The sequence below is a fragment of the Barbus barbus genome, assembly GCF_936440315.1.
Source record: "Barbus barbus genome assembly, chromosome: 17".
NCBI lineage: Eukaryota > Metazoa > Chordata > Actinopteri > Cypriniformes > Cyprinidae > Barbus > Barbus barbus.
Window position 1 is genome coordinate 13,721,631 of NC_136745.1, and position 21,161 is coordinate 13,742,791.

Below are 21,161 nucleotides of genomic sequence, written 5' to 3' on the forward strand. Positions count from 1 at the left end.
GGAAAGCAAACCTGCAATGAAACAGCTTTGCACAAAGCTCGGCCTGCCAAACAAGTGCCAATCACACAAAATACAGCTGCTATATATCGAATATATGACCAATATTGAGTATATAAACCTCATTTGTAATTGTCAGGCCTCCAGCATTGTGATTTTTTTTCCCCCAATAACAGTAGCAGCAGACGTATCTACAGGAAACTGCAGACAGAAAGCTCACTATCCTGACCGCAGCAAGAAAGCGAGCGTGTGACGGAGTGAGATGCATGGAGGAGTCGTTAAAATGTTAGACATGAAAGGAGATGAAAAAATATGAGTGTTTGTGGATTTAGTTCTGATGGAGACGTTCACAGTGCATGGAACAGCAGACAGACAACAACCTTTCCCTCAAAGAACACGAACAGACAAACAAACAACCTTAGTATTTCAGATTAGCATTAAGACGCTGACTGAGTTGCGACCAAATATGCCTGTTGTGATCACCAAAATCACAAAATGCAAGCTTTTTAGACTCACAATATTAGCTGGTTAAATCCAACAAATCAGAATCCAAAACATGCAGTGAAGAGTTAACAACCCTGCTGAAATGACTAGCATGTAGTATCTAACATTTACAGGCTGGGTTATAGCTGGTGAATCGGTCTACATAAAGGTTCTTTATTGGCATCGATGGTTCCATGAAAAGGTTCTTAATAGTGGGAAAATGTTCTTCAGATTATTAAAATCAGATTATTATTTTTAACACTAAGAAAATAACTGTTCAACCCAAAATAGTAGTTCTACACTCTAAAAAAAAATGGGTTCCAAAAGGGGGTTTTCACAGTGATGCCATAGAAGAACCATTTTTGGTTTCCCAAAGGGCCTTTCTGTGAACAGTTCTTAAAAGAACCATGTTTTTCTTAGTGTGAGGAACATTTTAATCTAAAGAACCCATTTGAACTACAAGGAACACTATAAAGTGCAAGTTTCCATGGATGTTAAAGGTTCTTCATGGAACCATTGCCAATGAAGAACCTTTATTTCTAAGAGTACGGTGAAACCAATTCTGGTTCCCCAAAGAAACTTTCAGTGAACAGTTCTTAAAAGACCATTTCTTTAAGAGTATATATGGCATTGCTGTAAAAACTCCCTTAGTTGGTAAAGGCTTGAGACTAGCTGAAAGTAAAAAGCATTGCCGGTTAAACTTGACAAGAAGGCCAATATGTTGGTCTTTTCAGCAGAAATGTCAAGATCTGTTAGCTGAACAACAGAACACTCACTTGCGTAAGGAGAGTTGGCGGCGGATCCGTTGAGGAAACTCGGGGATCCAGGGACCCCCAGGTTGGTCATCCCAGCGGCTCCGTATCCGTTCATGGTGGAGGTGATGGTGTTGTAGTTGGACTGCTGGGGTGTGGAGCTCGGCACATACCCACGAGGAGACACGCTGTTCGAGTTACGAGAGTAACCTGGAATGTAAGAGATGGCGACAGGTTAAGGAGGACGCTCCTGTAGACTGAAGTTCAAATATAAACCATGTCAGCGCTGAGATTTATTATGAGTTTGCTCATTAAGATGCTTGATGTGATTTGTAGATGTTGCGGTTGGACTAATGTGTGTCTATGACATGCTGGGTTTGTGTTTCTAGTGGGTGGGATCCCTCAGTAAGTGTGAGATTTTAAAGATGTCCGGATGCTGTTAAGAAAGCCCTCAGTACAGCAGTCAAACAAAACTTTGTCTATGTTCCCATAAAAGCAGTGTGTGTGTGTGTATTGAGTGTTTTGGGCTCTTTTCGCCTGGCAGACAATAAGATAGACAGAACTCGAGACATACTGAGAAACATTGATATCACAGAGACTTGAGAGTTGAATTAAGCCAGTAAGAAACAACCATAGGAACCACCAAAAACACCCCAGCAATAGCCCTGCATAACAATGGCCTGTTAGTCATCACAACATACTTGCAAGCATGGTGGTAAGTTTTGAACAGACATTTCTTAAGGAAACATCATATTCTTGTTTTTCTTTTTCTTTTTTCCTCCTGTACAATTCATAGTCAGCCAAAACTAAACAGGAAGTGAAGAAAGAGAGAGTTTTGAATACCACTTGGCATCCATCTATGTCCACTCTCTGGGCCTTAAGCCTAATTCTCATACAGAACAGTTGAGATAGAAAGGGAGAGAGAGTAAGAGGAAGAAGAGAAAATATGAATTTAAGCAAAAAATAAATAAATAAAATAATAATAATTAAAAAAAAGTAAATAAAAGTAAAATAAAAATATTTTAAATAGTGCACTGCAAAAATTAATTTAAGCATTAATCAAAATTTCTGAGGTCATACACCCCCCCCCCCCCCCCCCCCACACACACACACACACACACATACACACATATACATACTACCATTCAGAAGTTTGGGGTCAGTTTATATATATTTTTTTAATTCTACACTGTAAAACATTTCAAACCTCCCAACTCAAAATTTTCTAGTGACTTATTACATCAAAATTTTTCCATTGGCCCAATTGAATTTCTGCTAACTGAATTTTATTATTATATTATTATAATTTTATTATTTTTATCATTTGTGGCAACAGTCTGTTAACATTGGCTCAATGAGTAATAATATGTTGAGCCAATGGAAAAATTTAGATGTAATCAGTCACTAGAAAATTTGGAGTTGGGAGGTCTGACATTTTTTATATTATCAAATATTATTACAATTTAAAATAATTTTAAAACAATATTTTTATGTAATTTATTCTTGTGATGGCAAAGCTGAATTTCTTTATAATTTCATGACCATTTATCAATAGAAACTTCAATAGAATAATATTTTTGTAACAATGCAAAGGTCTTTACTGTCATTTTTACTGTCATTCTTTTTTACTGATCCAAACTGTTAAATATTTTTTAATGTATAAAGCTCACTAGTAAGAAAAAAAAGCAAATTAATCTTGTTTTAAATGTTTTACTAAGCAATTCAGACTATGAAAAAAAAATTGTTTTACTAACTCAACATCCTTTTACTATGTCAGAGTCACATGTGCGGCAACATGACTGCCATTATAAGCTACAAATATCACTCGTCAGCAGAGTCGATGCTGGTTAATCCGAGACCTTCCCTAAATAAACTGTGCTCCTATGTGGTTTGATAAGCTGCAGGAAAGAGGTAGTGTTTTCTGTAAATCAGTTTGCAACTTAATTAGAACTTGAAACAATAATTAGTTTGATGGATGAATGAGCGGAGCAGCAGGCTAACCGAATTAAATCCTGCTGAAGTTTCACTGCATACAAGCATGAAGTATGAAATGCAATATTTTTATAATGGCTAACGGCCCTTTCCCATGACCTCATGGATTCCTGTAGGTGTTCCTTTCCTGCGTGAATGAAGAAAACAGACGAGAGGAAAAGGGGATGAGTGCTAGCAGGAGAGAAAGCAGAGGGTGTCAAGGGAGAGAGAGTTCCTCTGTCTCCCTGTGTGTCTCACTCTCTCTCTCTCTCTCTGATATAAGGAGAGTGATCTGTTCATCTCACATCCATTCCCACTTCCTGTCTGTGAGTGTCAGAGCTGGTGGGTGAAGAGAAACATGGCCCGACGCTGTTATATTGAAAACACACTTGTGCATGGAAATGCTCACACACAGGATCATGAAATACATATACGCAAATCCAAAGGAAATGGTTTTTCTGTTTAGTGACGCTAACGGTGTGGAAAATACATAAGACATTTTAAGTGCAGAGTTTAGCTGCATTTTAAGCAACTTTAAGAATTCAAGGTGTACATTGTATCCTTCTATGTAGAATCGATGAGCTTTAGCAGTCAGCTTATGATAAAATATTATTACAATTTAATGTAACGTTTTCAATTTGAATATATTTTAAAATGCAAGTTATTCCTGTAATGTAAAGCTGAATTACTCTAGTCTTCAATGTCACGTGATACTTTTGCAATCATTCTGATATGCTGATTTGGTTCTCAAGAAATATTTCTTATTATAATTAATATTTAAAACAGTTGTGCCACTTAATATTTATGTGGAAAATATTTTCAGTATTCTTTGATGAATAGAAAAGAACAGCATTTATTTGAGATATGTTTTGTAACATAGTTGTTTAAATGCTTTATGATGTTTCTTGTAACCTGCTTTAGAAGTCAGCTAATGAATGCTAAATGTTTGCCAACTCTCAGAATTGTAAACCAACGATTGCATCTTGATTTTAATACACCAATATTCCAAAAATGTGTGCATGCTGTGCTCATAAACTGCGTTTGCATTTGCAAATAACGTGTTTCATTCTTGTAGCGCTGTCATCCTGAGTCTCTCAGCTTGTTCACAGCCTGTGCCGCTCACACTTCTCTCAGAAGTGACAGGGAGTGTGTACACACACAGACACACTCTGATGAACGTGTCGTTTCCATGGACAGGTGAGTGTGAGTGGCAGTTCTGAGCGCTGTGGGTGACAGGCCTGCCAAAACACAGCCATGCGATCGTCATGTACAGTGCTGCTGGTCCAGGGCTGCAGGTGGGTGTGAAGCTCACAAACGACAGATGAACAGATTCAGACAAGGACTGACGGACCGTGTGACTGAATTTAAGTGTTGAGGTTGTCGAGTAGCTTTGAGTTTCGTGAAGTCATGTCTCAATCAAACCCAGTCAAACACTTTGAAGGGCTGTCAACGCAACACATTAGTGTGATTAGTTTGAAAGAATATAGTGTGATAAAAAATTAACACAATTAATCGTGTACCTTGATCTGTATGTAAATGATCTTGACTGTAAAATTGTTTGCAGTGCTAGGCTTCGTGTCAAGCGATATAAAACAAACAATATACTGTCTTTCAAATACTGATATATGCAATACATTTTTTTAATTGCTTGGCAGCCGTACATGCATGTGTTTGAATGTGTGATTTGGGATTCACAGCACACACTGACCTTGGTCTCCCTGTGAGGCCTCAGAGATGTTGATGGCGAGCTGGCTGCTGAAAGAGTTAACTCCCATCATGCCCGAGTGAGCGCCGGAGCCTGTCAGCGAGGGCAACTGGTTATGGCTCCGTGGAACGCTGTACAGCGCCTCCGTCAGGTCTGCAGCACGCTTTAAAATAATCTCCTGGCCAATCCAGAGAACAGAGAGAGAGAGAGAGAGAGAGAGAGAGAGAAAGGTGTTAAAATGATGCACAGTGCTTCTCATTGGGTTCTGATTCAAGATATTACATTACATGAAAAAAAAACAATAAGACCCTGAAATATATTTAATTATTAATATAATTAATTATTACTCATTAATCCAGAATATTTTAACATTGTAAGTAATTTAAGGATTCTTTTTAATCATTATTATAATCTTATTTAAATTATAATAATTAAAAAAATTATTGATTTACCTTATATAAATATACAATTATTTAAAATCAGTTATAAAGTTGTTAAATAAACATCATGTTCTTATTATGTTACATTATTATCATTTGATTTACATATTATATTATTGACTGTGTGTGTGCATTATATATATAATGAAAGAAATGTTATAAATCAGCTGGCTGCATATAAAACCATTAGCTTCATTGTAGTGATTTTCATACCTGATTGTTATGAGGCATTCCATACAGCGCCTCCACCAGGTCTGCGGCTCTTTTCAGAAGAACCTCCTAATAACACACACACACACACACACACACACACACACAAAGTTTAGTCCAATCTCTACCTCTGGTACTGTAAATCAGCATGGTTTGCATCCATAAACAGCACAGTAAATCCATAAACAGCAAAGTAGAGCACCATAAAAAAAGTATAATTGTAATAAATAAATAAATTATCTTCATGCTTTAAATTTAACCAGTTATTTACTATATATAAGCAAGTTGTGTTCAAAAAAGAGAAACCAAACATGTGATGAGGCGGACAGAAAAAGAAGCTGTTGGAATCTCATTTACACCAACTTGTCACACACACAGACACACACACACAAATACACACAGAACACACACTCAACCTGTGCCAAATCACACAAGCAGTGATCCAGGGCTGCGATCCTTTCAGACTGTACACATATGCTCCACTGTCATTCTTCACACGGCGTGTGTGACTGTGTGTGTGTTTGTGCGTGTTATCCTGTAGTGTTCCTGTGCAAGTCACACATCTCCTCTGCACTGTAAAAAATAAGTGTGATTTTAACTGTAAAATTTTGTAAAAACGCTACTGAAAAAAAACTGTTAATAGGTTAACAGTAAGTTCCTGTTCTATATACAGGGAAAAACTGTAAAAGATCTAACCAGACATTTCACATAATTTTACAGTAAAATGCTGCTAATTGTACAGTTTTTAGAAGTAAAAATAACAAATCAATGTATAATTTACAGTCAAAAACTGTAAACTGATATTCCCAGAATTCCCTGCATGACACTCCACATTTGAAAGTATTTTGTTTAAATAATCATGTTTTTTAATAGTTTTTGTTTTGGGCTTTATGTTACATCTTCTGTTGTTTAATGAAAGTTTATTGCATTATTTAAGTATCATGTGTGTTACCATGATGGTGTTTTGTGTTTGCATGAATGACTCTGTGCACCTTCTATATATTAGTATATACTTCTGCTTGTGGCGAAGCTACTTGTGATGAGCTTTGATTCTTCATGTGGCTTTCTCTTTTACCACCTGCATTATTATGGTGGTTGTCAGTATGTTAAAGGTACAAAACAGATTTTAATAGCAGTGTGTGTTGTTGAATTTAGTGGTTTACATTCAAATTTCCTTGCTTGTAAATTACTGTAAATTTTACAGTTTTGTTCTGTAAATGTGTTTACAGTTTTTCTGTATTTTTTACAAAATTATTCTGGCAACCACAGCTGCCAAAATGATTTTGTAAAAACTACAGAATTATTTTTACAGTGTGGCCCACAGACTCATTCTGGTCTCACTAAGAGTACCAAAACCAAGACGGGACATGAGCATCTTACAACAGCTTCTTATGCATAATAATTTTATGAACTGAATTCAAGTATCATTTTTCATCATTTTATCTCCTGTCTTCACCTCCAGGGCATCTCCTTTCCCCTTCATAGGTGGAAGCATCAAATCATCACTCTTGCCCAATGCATTGTTTCTATCCATTTAACTTTTTTCAATCATTTTGTAAGGTTTTTATGAGCTCATCAGTTCACATTATTGCAAAGAAATAATGAATATATATATTTCTAATCATGGGATCTTTAATACTATATGTTGTCCCGCAGAAAAATTGTTGTTGCTCAAAAAAACACACCTATTAAAAAGTTTGGATTTTGAAAAAAATCTAGTTCACTGTGGCTGCATTTATTGTTATATAACATACAGTATTAAACAGTAACGTTAATTTAATTGTAATTTAAAATAGCTGTTTTCTATTAAAATTTATTTTAAATTGCTATTTATTCTTATGACGACGAAGCTAAATTTTCAGCGTCATTACTCCAGTCTTCAGTGTCACATGATCCTTTAGAAATCATTCTAATATGTTGATTTGTTGCTCAGACAAACACTTCTTAGTATATACACAGCTGCTTAGTATATTTGTGAAAAAAATAAAAAATTTAAGGAATTTTTGGATTTATAGAAATTTTTAAATAAGATAATTATTTTAATTTATAATGATGATATTTATATTGTTGCAAAAGATGTCTGTCACTTTTGATCCATTTAATCAATAAAAATAACCTTGCTGACTCTAATTCAATCAAAATAAAATAAAAAGAAAATTTGAAATGTGAAAAATGTTGAAAGTGACCACAGTTATTAATGCAAGGTTGTTCTGTGAATAATGAGTTTATTTACAAAGTGTTTCTTTTACAAAGGAACAATTGTCTGAACAATCTTTTAATATAGCACATATGGACCATGCTTCGTGTTTTTCTGATTTTGAAGCTTGAGAGACTCTGGTCACCATCTACTTCTACTGAAAAGAAGAGAGCAGCTCAAACATTCTATGAAACATCTCTTTTTGTGTCCCACAAAAGAAAGAAAGTCATAAATGTTTATAATGACAAGGCTAGTATATAGATAACTTTAGATTTGAGCCTGTATGATCAATCCTCTTTCTCTCATACACACAGTGTTCAGAGACAGACAGAGAGGTGGGGAGGTGATACAGAGGAAGCCAGAGCTGGTATTATGGCAACCTCTACTGGAGCTCCCTGGGGTATTACATTGAAACCTACCACACACACACACACACACACACACACACTTCACATGACTGTATGAGGAGAGAACAGAAAACAAAGAGAGAGACAGATGAAAGTATAGAGTAAACACAGACAAAGAGAGAAAAGATTGACCCAAAGAACTACAGATGCAGTTCATGAAATCAGGATAAAACGACAGAAACACCCCACCCCAGTTTGGCTACAGAGAGCAAGACGGCAGAGTAATTATAAATCTCATGACGAGAGGTGAAAGAGAGAGATCCAGACAGAAAGCAGCGCTGAAAGATGAGCAAAGGGGGAAAGGGTTGGAAGAAAACAAAGGAAAAAAGACTCGAGGGACGGAGAGAAGACAGAAGAAGACAAAGTGAGGGAAATGTGCACAAATAAAGTGGAAACGAGTGAGTGAGTGAGTATGTTAGGAGGAGAGAGAGAAAGAGAGAGAGATGAAGAGGGGAAGTTCTAGTTGTTTTTCTCCCTCAAGAGTTGCCAGGTAAGAGGCAGCTGGGGCTGCTGGAAAACCTATCATTACTGTACTGTGAGAACAACAGCCTGTGTCTGTACACACACTCACGCACACACATTGGAAATATTGCACTAATTCTACATTATGCATGTTTAAATACAAGCTCTAATCCAGGTAAATTTGTTTGTTATATTTACAATCCTCAAGTACTGTATCGATCCCAGAGAAAACCCTGCTAATATTTTTTTTGACAAATATCAGTATATTATAGCAGTACATATTTATATAAGGTGTAAAATCAAGTAAAATACACTTAGCTTTACAATGCTGGTGTTCCCAGCATGCACAAGGACATGAATAATTAATGAGGTTGTGCATTTTCAATGCTTACCTGTTTTATTTACACCAGTGTTATTGTTGACATTTAGTAAATTGTTAGTTTATATACAGTAAATTGTAAAAGTTATTTTAAACTAAATAAGACACTTTAAATAAATTATAAATAATTTTAAGAAAATAATTAAAATCTTTAAGAAAATCTCACTTTTCAGTGTATTGTTGGTAAAAAAAAATATTAATCATTTTAAGAAAATAAATAAAATCTTAAAGTAAATCTCACTTTTCAGGGTATTGTTTTTAAATTAAGCTACAGACTTCACAAAGAAGTGTGAAAAAATTAATATTAAACTAAATACAGCATGCTTTAAATAAGTAAATAAAATGAAGTAAAAGTAAGTAAATCTTATTTTTTGTGCACTGTTGTTATCTCTAATCTATTCATAACTTTAAAATAAAAGATTTTTAGAAGTGAATAAAGAATATTAGCTCTCAAATAAGTAATACATAAATACATTTAAGTAAAAAATATGATTTAATATAAATTTTATATAAATTTTGAAATAATTTTATAATATAAATAATAAACTATTTTATTAATAATATAACCTATAATTTACACTAACATTAAAATTAAGTTTTTATTTTAGAGCTTTATTTTATAAGCTTTTTATTTTAAATTTTCAACTGAATAAAGACATTATTTAATTTCTGTACAAACATTTCACCTTCTGATAGAAAGATAGAAAAAAAAAAAATTCATGGGCACTTTTAGACATTTTGTCCCCCAAAACTGTATCTAGGCCGCAAACACACACACACACACACACACACAAATGGACCTAAAATACACAAATATACCTTAATACATGCAAAAATACAGAGCTCATGCTGGAACATAAGCTCTCGGGTTTCTCACATCTATGCCATGCAAACATTAGCAGGGCCTGCATCTGTGAAGTGCAGCTCTTAGTGACTGTTTTATGCCAGGCCACGAGGCCCTGAAACTGAACACTTTCTGGCTGAGTTTCTGAACACACTGTGTGGAAACTGTTACATTTACGAGGAAGAACAACAGTGGCCTTCAGATCAGGCGGCGAGATGAGAGGCTCATCTGGGACTGTGTTTGCGTGGTAGTGCACAACATGCACGCAAGAGAGGATTGGGGGGCAAATGGAGATGGGGGCACTAAGCTTCCTCCTCGTCATCCTCATTTACTTGCATTTCCCACGACAAAATATGACCTTAGAACTAACAGTCCTCCCCCAGCCAATCAACAACGAGCAGTAACGATCCTCACAGATGGCTCAAGTCAATGACAAACATGGGGCGAGAGAGAGAGAGAGAGTCCCTGTTACAGCTGAGACCTTGTGCTCTGTTGTTGTTGCATTATTCAGTCTAATGTATATATTCAACCTTTACATTTGTTACAGTGCGATGAGAAGGGACTAATTTTGTCAACAAAAAAAAAATGAATAAAAGAAAAATGAAATGATTAGAATAGAACAAAAACAAGAGAGCACCTTGAAACACAAATAAAGCAAGACTTCTTATTACTGTACCATTTTCTATAATAAAGACACATCCTGTGAAGCATTTACTCACTTTAATCCTTGGTTATTATTAACTAAAACAATAAAAAAAAAAAAAAAACTACAGTGGAAAGAAAAAAAAATGTTACTTGAAATAAAATAAACATTAACTGAAATCAAATAACATATAGAACAATTGATACAAGAACTATATATATATATGTATATATATATATATATATATATATATATACATATATATATATATATATATATATACATATATATATATATATATATATATATATATATATATATATATATATATATACATATATATATATATATATATATATATATATATATATAAGAAACTTTAAAATTACTTGAAAATGGAAAATATAATTTTTTATATATATTTTTATTGCACTGTTAAAAAAAAATTAAACTCAAAAATATTATTTCAAATGATAAAATCTACCTGTTTATATTAGGTTATAGAAAAACAGTATTAATGCTTCTTATTATGTATTAATTTTTTGTATGATTATTGCACCCAGTTTTATGCATCAATCAGTGTACAATGTGTGTTTATGAGTGCTTTGTTTTAAGTGTGTGTGTGTATGTGTGCACCTGTTCATAAAGTATTTCTTACGTCTGGTCGTCTCTCTCTCTTATGGTGCTCCTGTGGGTATTTCTTTATTATACGCGCCAGTACTCCCTCCCTCTCTCTGCCCATCTGTACGTGTCTCCATGGTTTGGTTCTCCCCTGCTCTCGTGCCTGATGCTGTCCAGGTATGGGGCTCTTGTTCCAGGCTGCCTCCCCGCTGCAGTTCCCTGTGTCCGGCCCCAGTCGCCCAACCTGTCCCTGGTTCAACAGCACTCTGCCATCCACACCCAGTGGGCAATCTGTCACCAACACAGCCTTGGCACTGGCAGCACACCCCTCTCTCTCTCTTTCTTTTTCATACCCTCTTTCTCCTTTGCTCTCCTCTCCTGTCCTGTCTTCCCCCTGGCCACGGCTCAGTTCATTAATCTCCATTATAAAACAGAAGTTAGTTAATGTCTCTGATGCTCGCTGGCTACGACACCCTGCCACGGGCCCTTTGGCACAACATGAACGCACACACAAGCACTTACGTGAAAACACACACACATTCACTCGTGCTTAGCTATTCACATCTTCACACACGCTGACAAATACAACATAGTTGCTAGTCTGTATGTTCTGAGTCTGCAATATTAACTTCATTTTGATAAAGAAATTATTAAAGGTCAAGTATAATTTATTGGTTTGGTGAAAAAAATTATTTCTTAATTCAGGTTAGAGATCTGATCAAACCACTAACCCTAAGTATAAATTTAAGTCCTTTTGAGGCTTGCAAGTGACCAGATTTAACAATATTTGCCTGGTGGATAACAAAAGTTAAATAAAAAAAGAGGATGAAATCGCGTTTGGTCTAATACTGTATCGTGTATCTTGTCAGTGTGTGCACTTGCTTGGCCATTTTTAGTGATTAATAGGAAAGTGGGTTCAGCTGAATTGTAGTAGTGATTGGTTAGATAGGTATAAAAAAGGTTATTATACCGCGGCAGCCCTCGTGTGAAGCCCTCTTAGTGTGAAGACCAAAGAGTGTAAAGACCATCGACTCTACCGTGAGACTCCACCGGGCTAGGACACCGGCAAAGGATATAAGTATCGCTTTTTATTTTTATTTTATTTATTTTTTTCCTTTATATGTTTACTATTGAAATGTTGTTGTTGTATGCATTTGTCAATTTTATTTAATTTCTGTATTTTCTTAAATGTGTGTATAGAGTATTTACAGAGTGTTAACTTTTAGTTTGAGTTACTTTTTCTTATTTGTAAGTCAGCTAAATGACTAAAAGTAAAAGTAAAAGTAAAAAGTCCCATAGACTTGAGCAACAACCCAGAACACTCTCCATTGCACACATTTCTATGAGAAATTTAAAAATGTAGTATTTTTATGTATTGTATTGTTGATTTTAGTATACTGCAGCAGATAAAATTATTATTAATAATAATGCAAAGTCGTATTAGTAAAAAGTGCTTTGAATATTTTTATTTTAATTAAAATCAATACAATTAAATAATATTAATAGTAACAAAATCTATTTAATTTTGTTTCACAAGCTGTGTATTTCTCATTTAAAAGTCACTGGATAAAAATAAATAAATGAATAAATATAACTGTATAAGTGTAAAATATAAAAAAGAAATGCATTATTTGAGAAATATAAGAAAGAGAGGTATGTAGAAAAACTAAAAAGCAAATGAGAGAGGTATAAAATGACTTCAAACAGCCACGAGGTGAATAAACTGCACAGTTCTGCTCGGTGGACTTAGCTTTACTTCATTATTTATGTGGTGTCTACAAAACGACCTGCGGCTACTTTACACACGCACCCCTCACATCTCTACAAACTACTTCACATCACACTTTCTCGGCCCAAACAAAAAGTCTGGCACATTCCCTCTCAAATTAAGTCTGCCAGCACAAGTCAGCACAGCGTTCCCTGTAGTCAAGCTGCACTATAACCTCAATATCACTTCGAGGCTCAATCAATGATTGATAAGGTGGCAGTTGCCCTGAAGTAGACCCGCTGATGATTACAGCCGGTCGGCTCGAGCACCTGACCCCGCTCTGGGCTCCAGAGGTGTGCCACCTGGCCCTGGGAGAGACAGGCGCTGGGCCTTTTGTCTTATTAGCTGACTGTCGAGGTGTAAAGATCTGCCGCCTGCCAGGCATACAATTAGTCATCCTGTGATCTTTATTACTCTAGGGTGGTGGTCTTTCTTAGCAAAGCCCCAATTTGACACCCTCTCTTCCTCACCCGGGAGCCCCAGGCAATGTTGGGGATCAGGTTATGGGATCTTGCAGAGGGTCCCTTGCGTCACAGGTTAAGGACGAGGCAGGCGTCCCTCTTGTGCTACCAAGAGGACCATGAGGGATCCTCTGCAGGGTCAGCGATTGGAGGAATCCGCCCACTTTGTGATCTCTGATTCCTCCATATACTCTTCTTTGCAGCTGCTTAAGACCCTCTTGATAGGATAAATTATTTTTCAAAGTATCAAAGTAGTTGTCTATTTAGCTCTTGGGACACTAAATAGTACTTACAGTATTAACAATTAATAAATATTATTTTAATTAATGATGTTTTTCAGATCAGGATGCAAATTTAATGACTTTCAGTGGTCAGCAAAATAATATATATATATATATATATATTGGTAATTTCACATTTACACAATAAAGGTAATTTCCCATGTACACAACTTTCTTTGGTCTTGCAACTCAAATAACCTCTGGACAGTTAGTCAAAAATTAACACGTACGACATCTTGCAAAATTATTCAATTGAAAACTTGCAAAATTCATAAACAGCAGAAATATGACTACTAAAACTTTTTTGTTAATTTAAACAAAGCTAAAATAAAATAACACTTTAAAACTAACTGAAAATTGCAAATGCCTTGGAAACTAACAGAAATATGTTTATGCTGAAGCACTAAAATCACTAACTGGAAGTAAACTAAAATTAAACTAAAACGGAAACTGAAATAAAAATATCCTTAGTTAGTCATATTCACAAAATAAAAATGACAAAAACACATACAAAATTAATAATGAAAACTAAAAAATATATCAAATAAAATGTTTAATAAAACTATAATAGTACATAGATCATTTTAAAATAACACTGGAACAAACACTTGGGCAAATATTGTATTAGTATTGGCCATATTACCAAGTGATGTGTAAAATGTGCACTAACGTATCATAAAGTTTGTTTTTCGATGTATTCCTAATGTCAAAAACAAAAGATATCTCCCTCACTTTAAAAAAAGGCCTTTTTATTATACTAACTTTGTGCAATTATATGCGCAGTTGCATTTTATTATTTGCATTTAGCACTGTTTTTACCATTAGCATCATCTGACAACTATGAAATATAAAAAAGTTATTTGTGGAACACCATTCAGTAAAACTCTTTGGTTCTAATTGGAACCTTTATTTTTAAGAGACAGGCCGGAAAGGGTTTGGACTCTGCGAGAGATTCACTCGGGGAGGCATGTGAGCGGCTTTCTCCCCTGAGAGGTGTTCTGGATGAGCTGGATTCATGTCTGCATGTTAATCTCTTCACTCTACCTGCCAAAAGGCAGAGAGCATGTGTTACGGCGCATCGAGATGCTGTGTTCCTCTCCTTTTCCTTTTCACAGACCTCCACAGCACAGCTTCACAGCATGAAACCATCTCAACACTCCCGGCCCCCCGCTGTCTGTGTGTGTGTGTGAAGTGTATGTGGGTGAATGGGTCACAAGGAGTCGCTCTATAGTTCATTCAGCACAGGTAACAAGGTGAGTCTGTTTGACTCTAGATTGGCCCGGCTATCGGCTCTCTAGCCCTGAAGGCTGTCTCCCGACAAGACTGTTTCTATTTTCCTCCTATATTTTGTTCCTCCTGTTTTCCCCTTGCTTTCTTTCCAGGGGCTCAATTATGGGAGGATGGTTCTCAAGCGCCCGGCGAGAGCAGATCAGCTGACCTGGGAGAGCAAGCCATCCGACAGGTCCCCTAACAATGATAAATCACATACACACACTGAGCCTGGTGAACAGAGGTCCACAACACACACACACACATACATACATATACAACATTACAACAGCAACCTGCCACTTGCACACACACACACACACACACACATATAAGCTTATCGTGCTAGTAAAGAGCAACTGATCAAGCAAAATGTGCCAACATGACAAGGCAGAGAAAGTCAATAATCTACTTCCTCCTTAAAGAGGGCACATAGTACATGAACAGGATGGGGCTAGTTGTCACAAGGATGATATCTGAATAACTTCTGCATAAGGTTTTGAGTGAAAAATACAACTGCGCAAATGTATATTTTCTTAATCAGTAGATTTTTATGTTGGTTTCAAACATGTAAAACACTCTTTAATTTGAATTTAGAATTGAATTTAGAACGGTTGCCCCTCCCCCCCCCCCCCCCCCCCCCCCCCCTTCTGAGTTTATAAGACATGCCATAATCCAGGTGTCCGTTAGAGTGGATCTCACAGGTCGTTAAATTTACGCTAACCTGGGACTGCCTGTGAATGTGTGTCCCGAATGCCAGCGGGTAACACAGCTGCCTGCGGGACAGAGCAGTGTCCTGAATCACATCCATATTCCTGATCTATCTGGACAGAGAGGTGTGTGCTCACGGCCAAACCCGGGACTGGAAATGAAATTATAGATAAACCTGATACACGCCTGGCCCCAGCAAAGGTCGTCAGACAAACACAGCTGGGTTTCTAAATGCTGTGGCCATCACTGGCACACACTGCGGATCTGATCAAGGATTTGGAAGGAGTCAAGTATATGCTAAAACACAGTCAAACGCATCTGTTATGCAAAAAGAAATATATGTGTATATGTATCATAATACATTTTGCACATGTCATTAATATCACATATGTACACATCTGATACACAAAGACATAACAGTGATAAACGGACAAACAAGGTTGTTCATGCACAGCTTGGAATAGTTATTTACCAAACTTTATTTGTTTATTTATTTACTTATTTGCATGCTCAATTACTTATTCATTCACTTAGTTATTTATTTAACTACTTACTGCTTTATGTATTTACTTGGTTATTTATTTATAGGACTGTGTCAAAAAACCAAGGCACCAGAAACAGAAAAAAGAAAAAATCTGTCTACATTCTTATTGAGTTTTCCTCTTGAATGCATAAGTATATAAGAGGTGATAGCTGGCGGTCTCCCCTTGCCACATATCGCAGCATCAAAGAGGCCAGACAATGTATGCTCACTATTAGTATCAATTTACAAATAAACTGTTTTTTTGGTGACTGGATCTCAGATGTCAGATTTTGATAAATGGTTTCAATTTGGCAGCTGTTTTAAAGTGTCAGTCCGCATCAGATCTGATCCCCTCCTACACCAGCGCCCTGCCCAAAAGAATCTCTCTCACTTAGCTTCCTGCCTTTTTAGGGGAAAATAATCTTTTCATACTAACCAGGCGGCAAACCGCCCAGGGCACCTGACGGCATATTGAGTTTTTGCGCTTGACTCGATGTATGTGCGCACACGTGTGTTTTGTATATATATATATATATATATATATATATATATATAATATATATATATATATACACACACACACATTCTGCACCCATTGCATATCAGCTTTGTTCTTTGATTTGTTGATTGTTGCTGCCCCAAAGCTGCAATGTGCCACCAGCATGCATAACAGTGCCGATCTAACCTCCATCTCACCCTCTCAAAGCCAGCATCACACAAACAGTTGTTTTTTCATTCACAAGCCAGTACGAGCTGCTCTTCTACGCTATCAAACAGAAGACCCTCAGGCTTTCAGAAACAAGGTTTGCTTCACAGACATAAGAAAACACGCGTCCTTTTCAGCAAGAACGGAGATGCAATGCCAAATCTGAGACTGAAATATTCAACTCCCATCTAGCGAATGCTTTACACCTATTTTCAAATTTATGTCAAGTGTTACTTTCAAATGCAGAAGAGCCTGTGTAAATCCAAAGCACGGCCAGGGAAAACAAAATGGATGATTTTGAAAGCAGCGAAAGCATTTTCTGGCGACCACACTTACCTTAGGTAACCTCTCCGGGTCCCCAGGGTGACGAGGGATGACCTTTTGTAGCCTCTGGAAGCCATAGTCTATGGTGGGTTCGTTCAGAGCTGCGGAAAAAAAACAAAAATAAGATGTTTATTTGATTTAATAGACTGCAATTCTCTCAGAAACAGGCCGTTATGTCATCTTGTCCATTTCCCAGAGTTCTTTGCCATGGGGTTAAATATCAGCGTGTATCTTTGTAGGTTTCTCCCTGTATATTTGTTTACGTTTGTCCTTGTGGCTTCAATCCAGCCAAACCCCCCCGTGTGAATTTGTTTTATTAAGTGTTTATAGTGAGGCCCTATGGCCTTCCTGTCCCTTTTTACAGTTCTTTATTCCCAAACTCTTACCTTTCCTGCCTAATTCAATTCTTTTCTTCTCACTCAACCCTGCTCATATTTATTTAATTCTCTCGCCGCAAACAGCACCTCCGCTTATCCCCTCTTTCCCATCTCTGTCGCGATACGACGGCAGAAGGAAACACCCGTAAATATTTCTCCATAATCAAGCCCATTAATCATAAAAGGCTGTCAAATTTGACTTGCCCGGTCCACTTTGGTCACCGTTGCCTCTTGTATTCCGTAAGGATGATTGACAGTCCAAATGCTAGCGAGTAGAATACCTAGTATGCACTAATATGTATAGGCGGTGCTTTCATGAATAAGAATAAGGTGGCTGTGCAGGAGCAGGGGCCTCTTTTCAAAGGGCCCGGTGCCATTTGTCGTGTGCGGCAAATAGATGTTATTACCATTATAACAATATTTGTTTTCTTTCCTCGGGAATGGGTCTCAGCGACCTGCTAAATCAAATTTGTTTGAGCCAGTTTCACGGCGAGGAGGAGAAAAGAACTCGTGGAGTGACAGCGGTAGCTGAGGAGGGGGTGTGTGGGGGTCTTTGTGACACAATGCCCCCGTGAAAGTGAGGGAACAGTCTCTCTGGATGCTCTGAGAAAGGCTCTTTGGAAATGATCACGTTCCTTTTCCAAGTCGGGAGAACTGCGGTTTGATCAAACGGCAGTGTGATTAGACTCAGTAAGCGATCTACGTGCTGTTGTTTTGTTGTGTCGTTTTTGGACGTTTCTGCTATGCGCTAATCACCACCATCTGGATATAAGGTATCAGGAAAAAAGAAAGTAAGACAGAAGGAGAGATGCAAGAAACAAAGAAAGAAAGAAAAATTAAAACAAAAGACGTAAGGAAGGAGTAAACAAACACATGAACGAATTAATGAACAAGCGAAAAAAAAAGCAAGCAAAACAGAAAGAAAGAAAAAAAAAGAAGGAAGGAGTGAACGAACAAATGAACAAACATGAATGAATAATGAATGAATGAAGACATGAACAAGCAAACAAATGAATAGGCAAAAAAAAAAACCTTGAAAGAACAAAAGAGGAAAGAGAAGAGAAAGGAAAGAAAGAAAGAATGTGAAGAGAGAAAAGGAACGAGATGCAGTAATATCAGAAGAAGTGCATCCATGAGAGCAATTTCACAAAGCAATCCCATAAAACTTGCACTTTAATGAACCGTCGGACAGGGGACATGAGAGGGAGGGCTTTGTCTCTCTATCACACCCCCAAGAAATTAAGCCCATTACTTCTCTTATTAAAATCCCTCTGACCTTTGACCCCAGCGCCCCATTGGCTGCCTGCAGGGCCTCTGTCCTCTCAGCCAATCGATACGGCTGCCTCCCGCGGAGAAGTGGGAGTAATTGGAGAGTGTGTGTGCGCGGGCCGAACCCTGACCCCGCCTGCATTACACAGCCCATATGAAGATAGATTGCCTGATTTAGTGTAAACATATGCTGCAATTCTAGCCATCAGTGCCACTTTCTCCGTCGTAATTTGTATTGATTTTTTTCTCCTTTCCTCTAAGCCATCCACGCGTCTTTGCTGTGCCTGACGTGCAATTGCGAAAAGGGAAAGATAATGCAGTTCGCTGAAGAGGTGGCGGGTGTAAGTGTGTGTGTGTGTCGGAGGAGACGAATAGAGGGATGTATATTTATTATTAATTTAATCATCTCCTTATTCCAGGCGCTGTGGGGCTGCACATCTCTTTTCTCTCTCTCTCTCGTTCTCGTTTGAAGGTTATCACACTCTCCACTGAGATCTACTGATGCTAAATAGAAGGTTGCTTTGGAGTGTGAGGTAACAGCGAAAGATTAATATGATTTCCTCTTTCAGATGTCCAGCGTGACGGGACAACACAATGAGCCGCCATATAAGAGACACACAAAAAAGCATTTCCTCATATGCTTGCATAACAACATCTATTACTGTCAAGATTTTGATCATCAGCACTGCAGGGTCGAGCCTGAATCATGTCCCCCATCATCATCGACGCACATCAGCAAAACCGTTGAGCATTGACCTCTGACATGCAGTTAACCTGCACAGCACACCTGCGTTTGTCCTCACATATGAGCTTGCCGGAGCACTATCTATCTAGCAAATTAGAGGTAGTGCGTGAAACTCTAAAATCAATCCCAGCATACCTCTCTGTTCTTATTACACGCTCTGCAAAGGTCAGAGGTCAAATAGGGCTGACTGGGAACCCACTCAACACACACCAACTCATGATAGCAAGATCTAATGAGGACAATGGTTACTAATAAAAGAAGGAGGGAAATAAATAGGAGAGGACAAGAAAAGGAACTGCAATTCAAAATAATTCAACATGTAATCCCTTGTCCACAATTGTTAATTTATTCAGTTAAATTTAATAAGTTTATTATAAATATATTAATTTATTATGTTTGTTCCATGCATCCATTATTCTATCTATGCATATACATATCTTCTCAGTCCATCCATCCATCTACTGTATTCATTTTGGATGGATATCTATCTTTATCTAGATATCTCTATGTCTATATTTTGGTCCTTCCATCCAGTCCTTGTTTATTATTTAATTTGTTTGTCTATCCATCCATCATATTTAAAGCTTCAATGATTTTTAAACATATTTCTAAACTGTTTGTTCATTTGTTCATTCCATCCATCCATCCATGTTCAATCTTTTGTTCCATCCATCCATTGTTTGTTCGTTCATTTGTTTGTCCATCCATCCATCATATTTATAGCTTCAATGCTTTATAAACATCTTTCTAAACTTGAAGGCTTTGTCAAGCAACATTTTAAAGTTAGTCTCAAGCTTTGCTTTTATACTTAAAATTTTCCTTTTTTTCTTTGAATTTCCTTATTTAATTTCACTGCCTTACATTCAAATTCGAATTGCAGTGCTGTATCCTGTTTGCTACCTCAATTCAAATTCCAATTCAGGACTGTAATTGGGACTTAAAAACTATTCTGAATGGCACACAACCCTGCTCCACAAGCTATTACAGCGCCTAATTCCCAGCCCAGCCCCAATAACTTGTCTCCTGCCAACTGTATATACGTTCAGTCTCTGCTTGTTTACATCCATGCTCTCCAATGGGCTTACATCTATTTACCCTCCTCTGTTTTTCTATTTACATTCTCTTGTTCCCACTTTCCAACCGCCCCCCCGGCTGATCATGTTTCCCCTCTCCCTGATGGCATCTGTCTTTACAACACGGGGCTTTTTAGGTGCCATATCCATTCCCGTTCTCTCCTCCTTAGCCCCTGTGATGCAGCGATCGTAAGCGTAGTCATGCCCCCCTAGGCCACACTCGCAACTGCGTGTCTGCACCATTCAGAGAGAGGCTATTTCAGCGGTCTCCCTCTAACGCAGACTGAACGATTTCAGATGGAGCCCTTGGCCCATCTAAAACACTTGATCAAGCCATGCTCTGTCCGTGGGAGGCGCATTGATAGAATGGGGAATTTGATGCGGGTTTGGATTCCGACGCAACATGCCTCAATTTCTCATTTTCATGTGCTACATGATTGATATGGGAGAGAATGGCTCCGAGCGGCTCTTTCACCTGCAGATGGGAATCTCGCACTTAGATTGCCCCGCTACTCTTTAGGGGGAAGACATTTACAGACGCGC

General features: G+C 37.4%; 1 protein-coding gene across 3 annotated transcripts in view; it reads right to left on the reverse strand.

Annotated features, from left to right (window-relative positions):
* The window catches only part of LOC306883074 (transcription factor COE3-like), a 110,390-nt gene that overhangs the window by 2,927 nt on the left and 86,302 nt on the right, over positions 1-21,161 (reverse strand). For all 3 annotated transcript variants that reach the window (XM_079438155.1, XM_079438154.1, XM_079438156.1), the window contains exons 11-14: positions 17,167-17,255; positions 5,562-5,627; positions 4,912-5,086; positions 1,257-1,442 (exon numbers count right to left, since the gene is read on the reverse strand). In XM_079438155.1, coding sequence (XP_079294281.1) covers positions 1,257-1,442; positions 4,912-5,086; positions 5,562-5,627; positions 17,167-17,255 — 516 coding nt within the window. The remainder of the gene's footprint in view (positions 1-1,256; positions 1,443-4,911; positions 5,087-5,561; positions 5,628-17,166; positions 17,256-21,161) is intronic.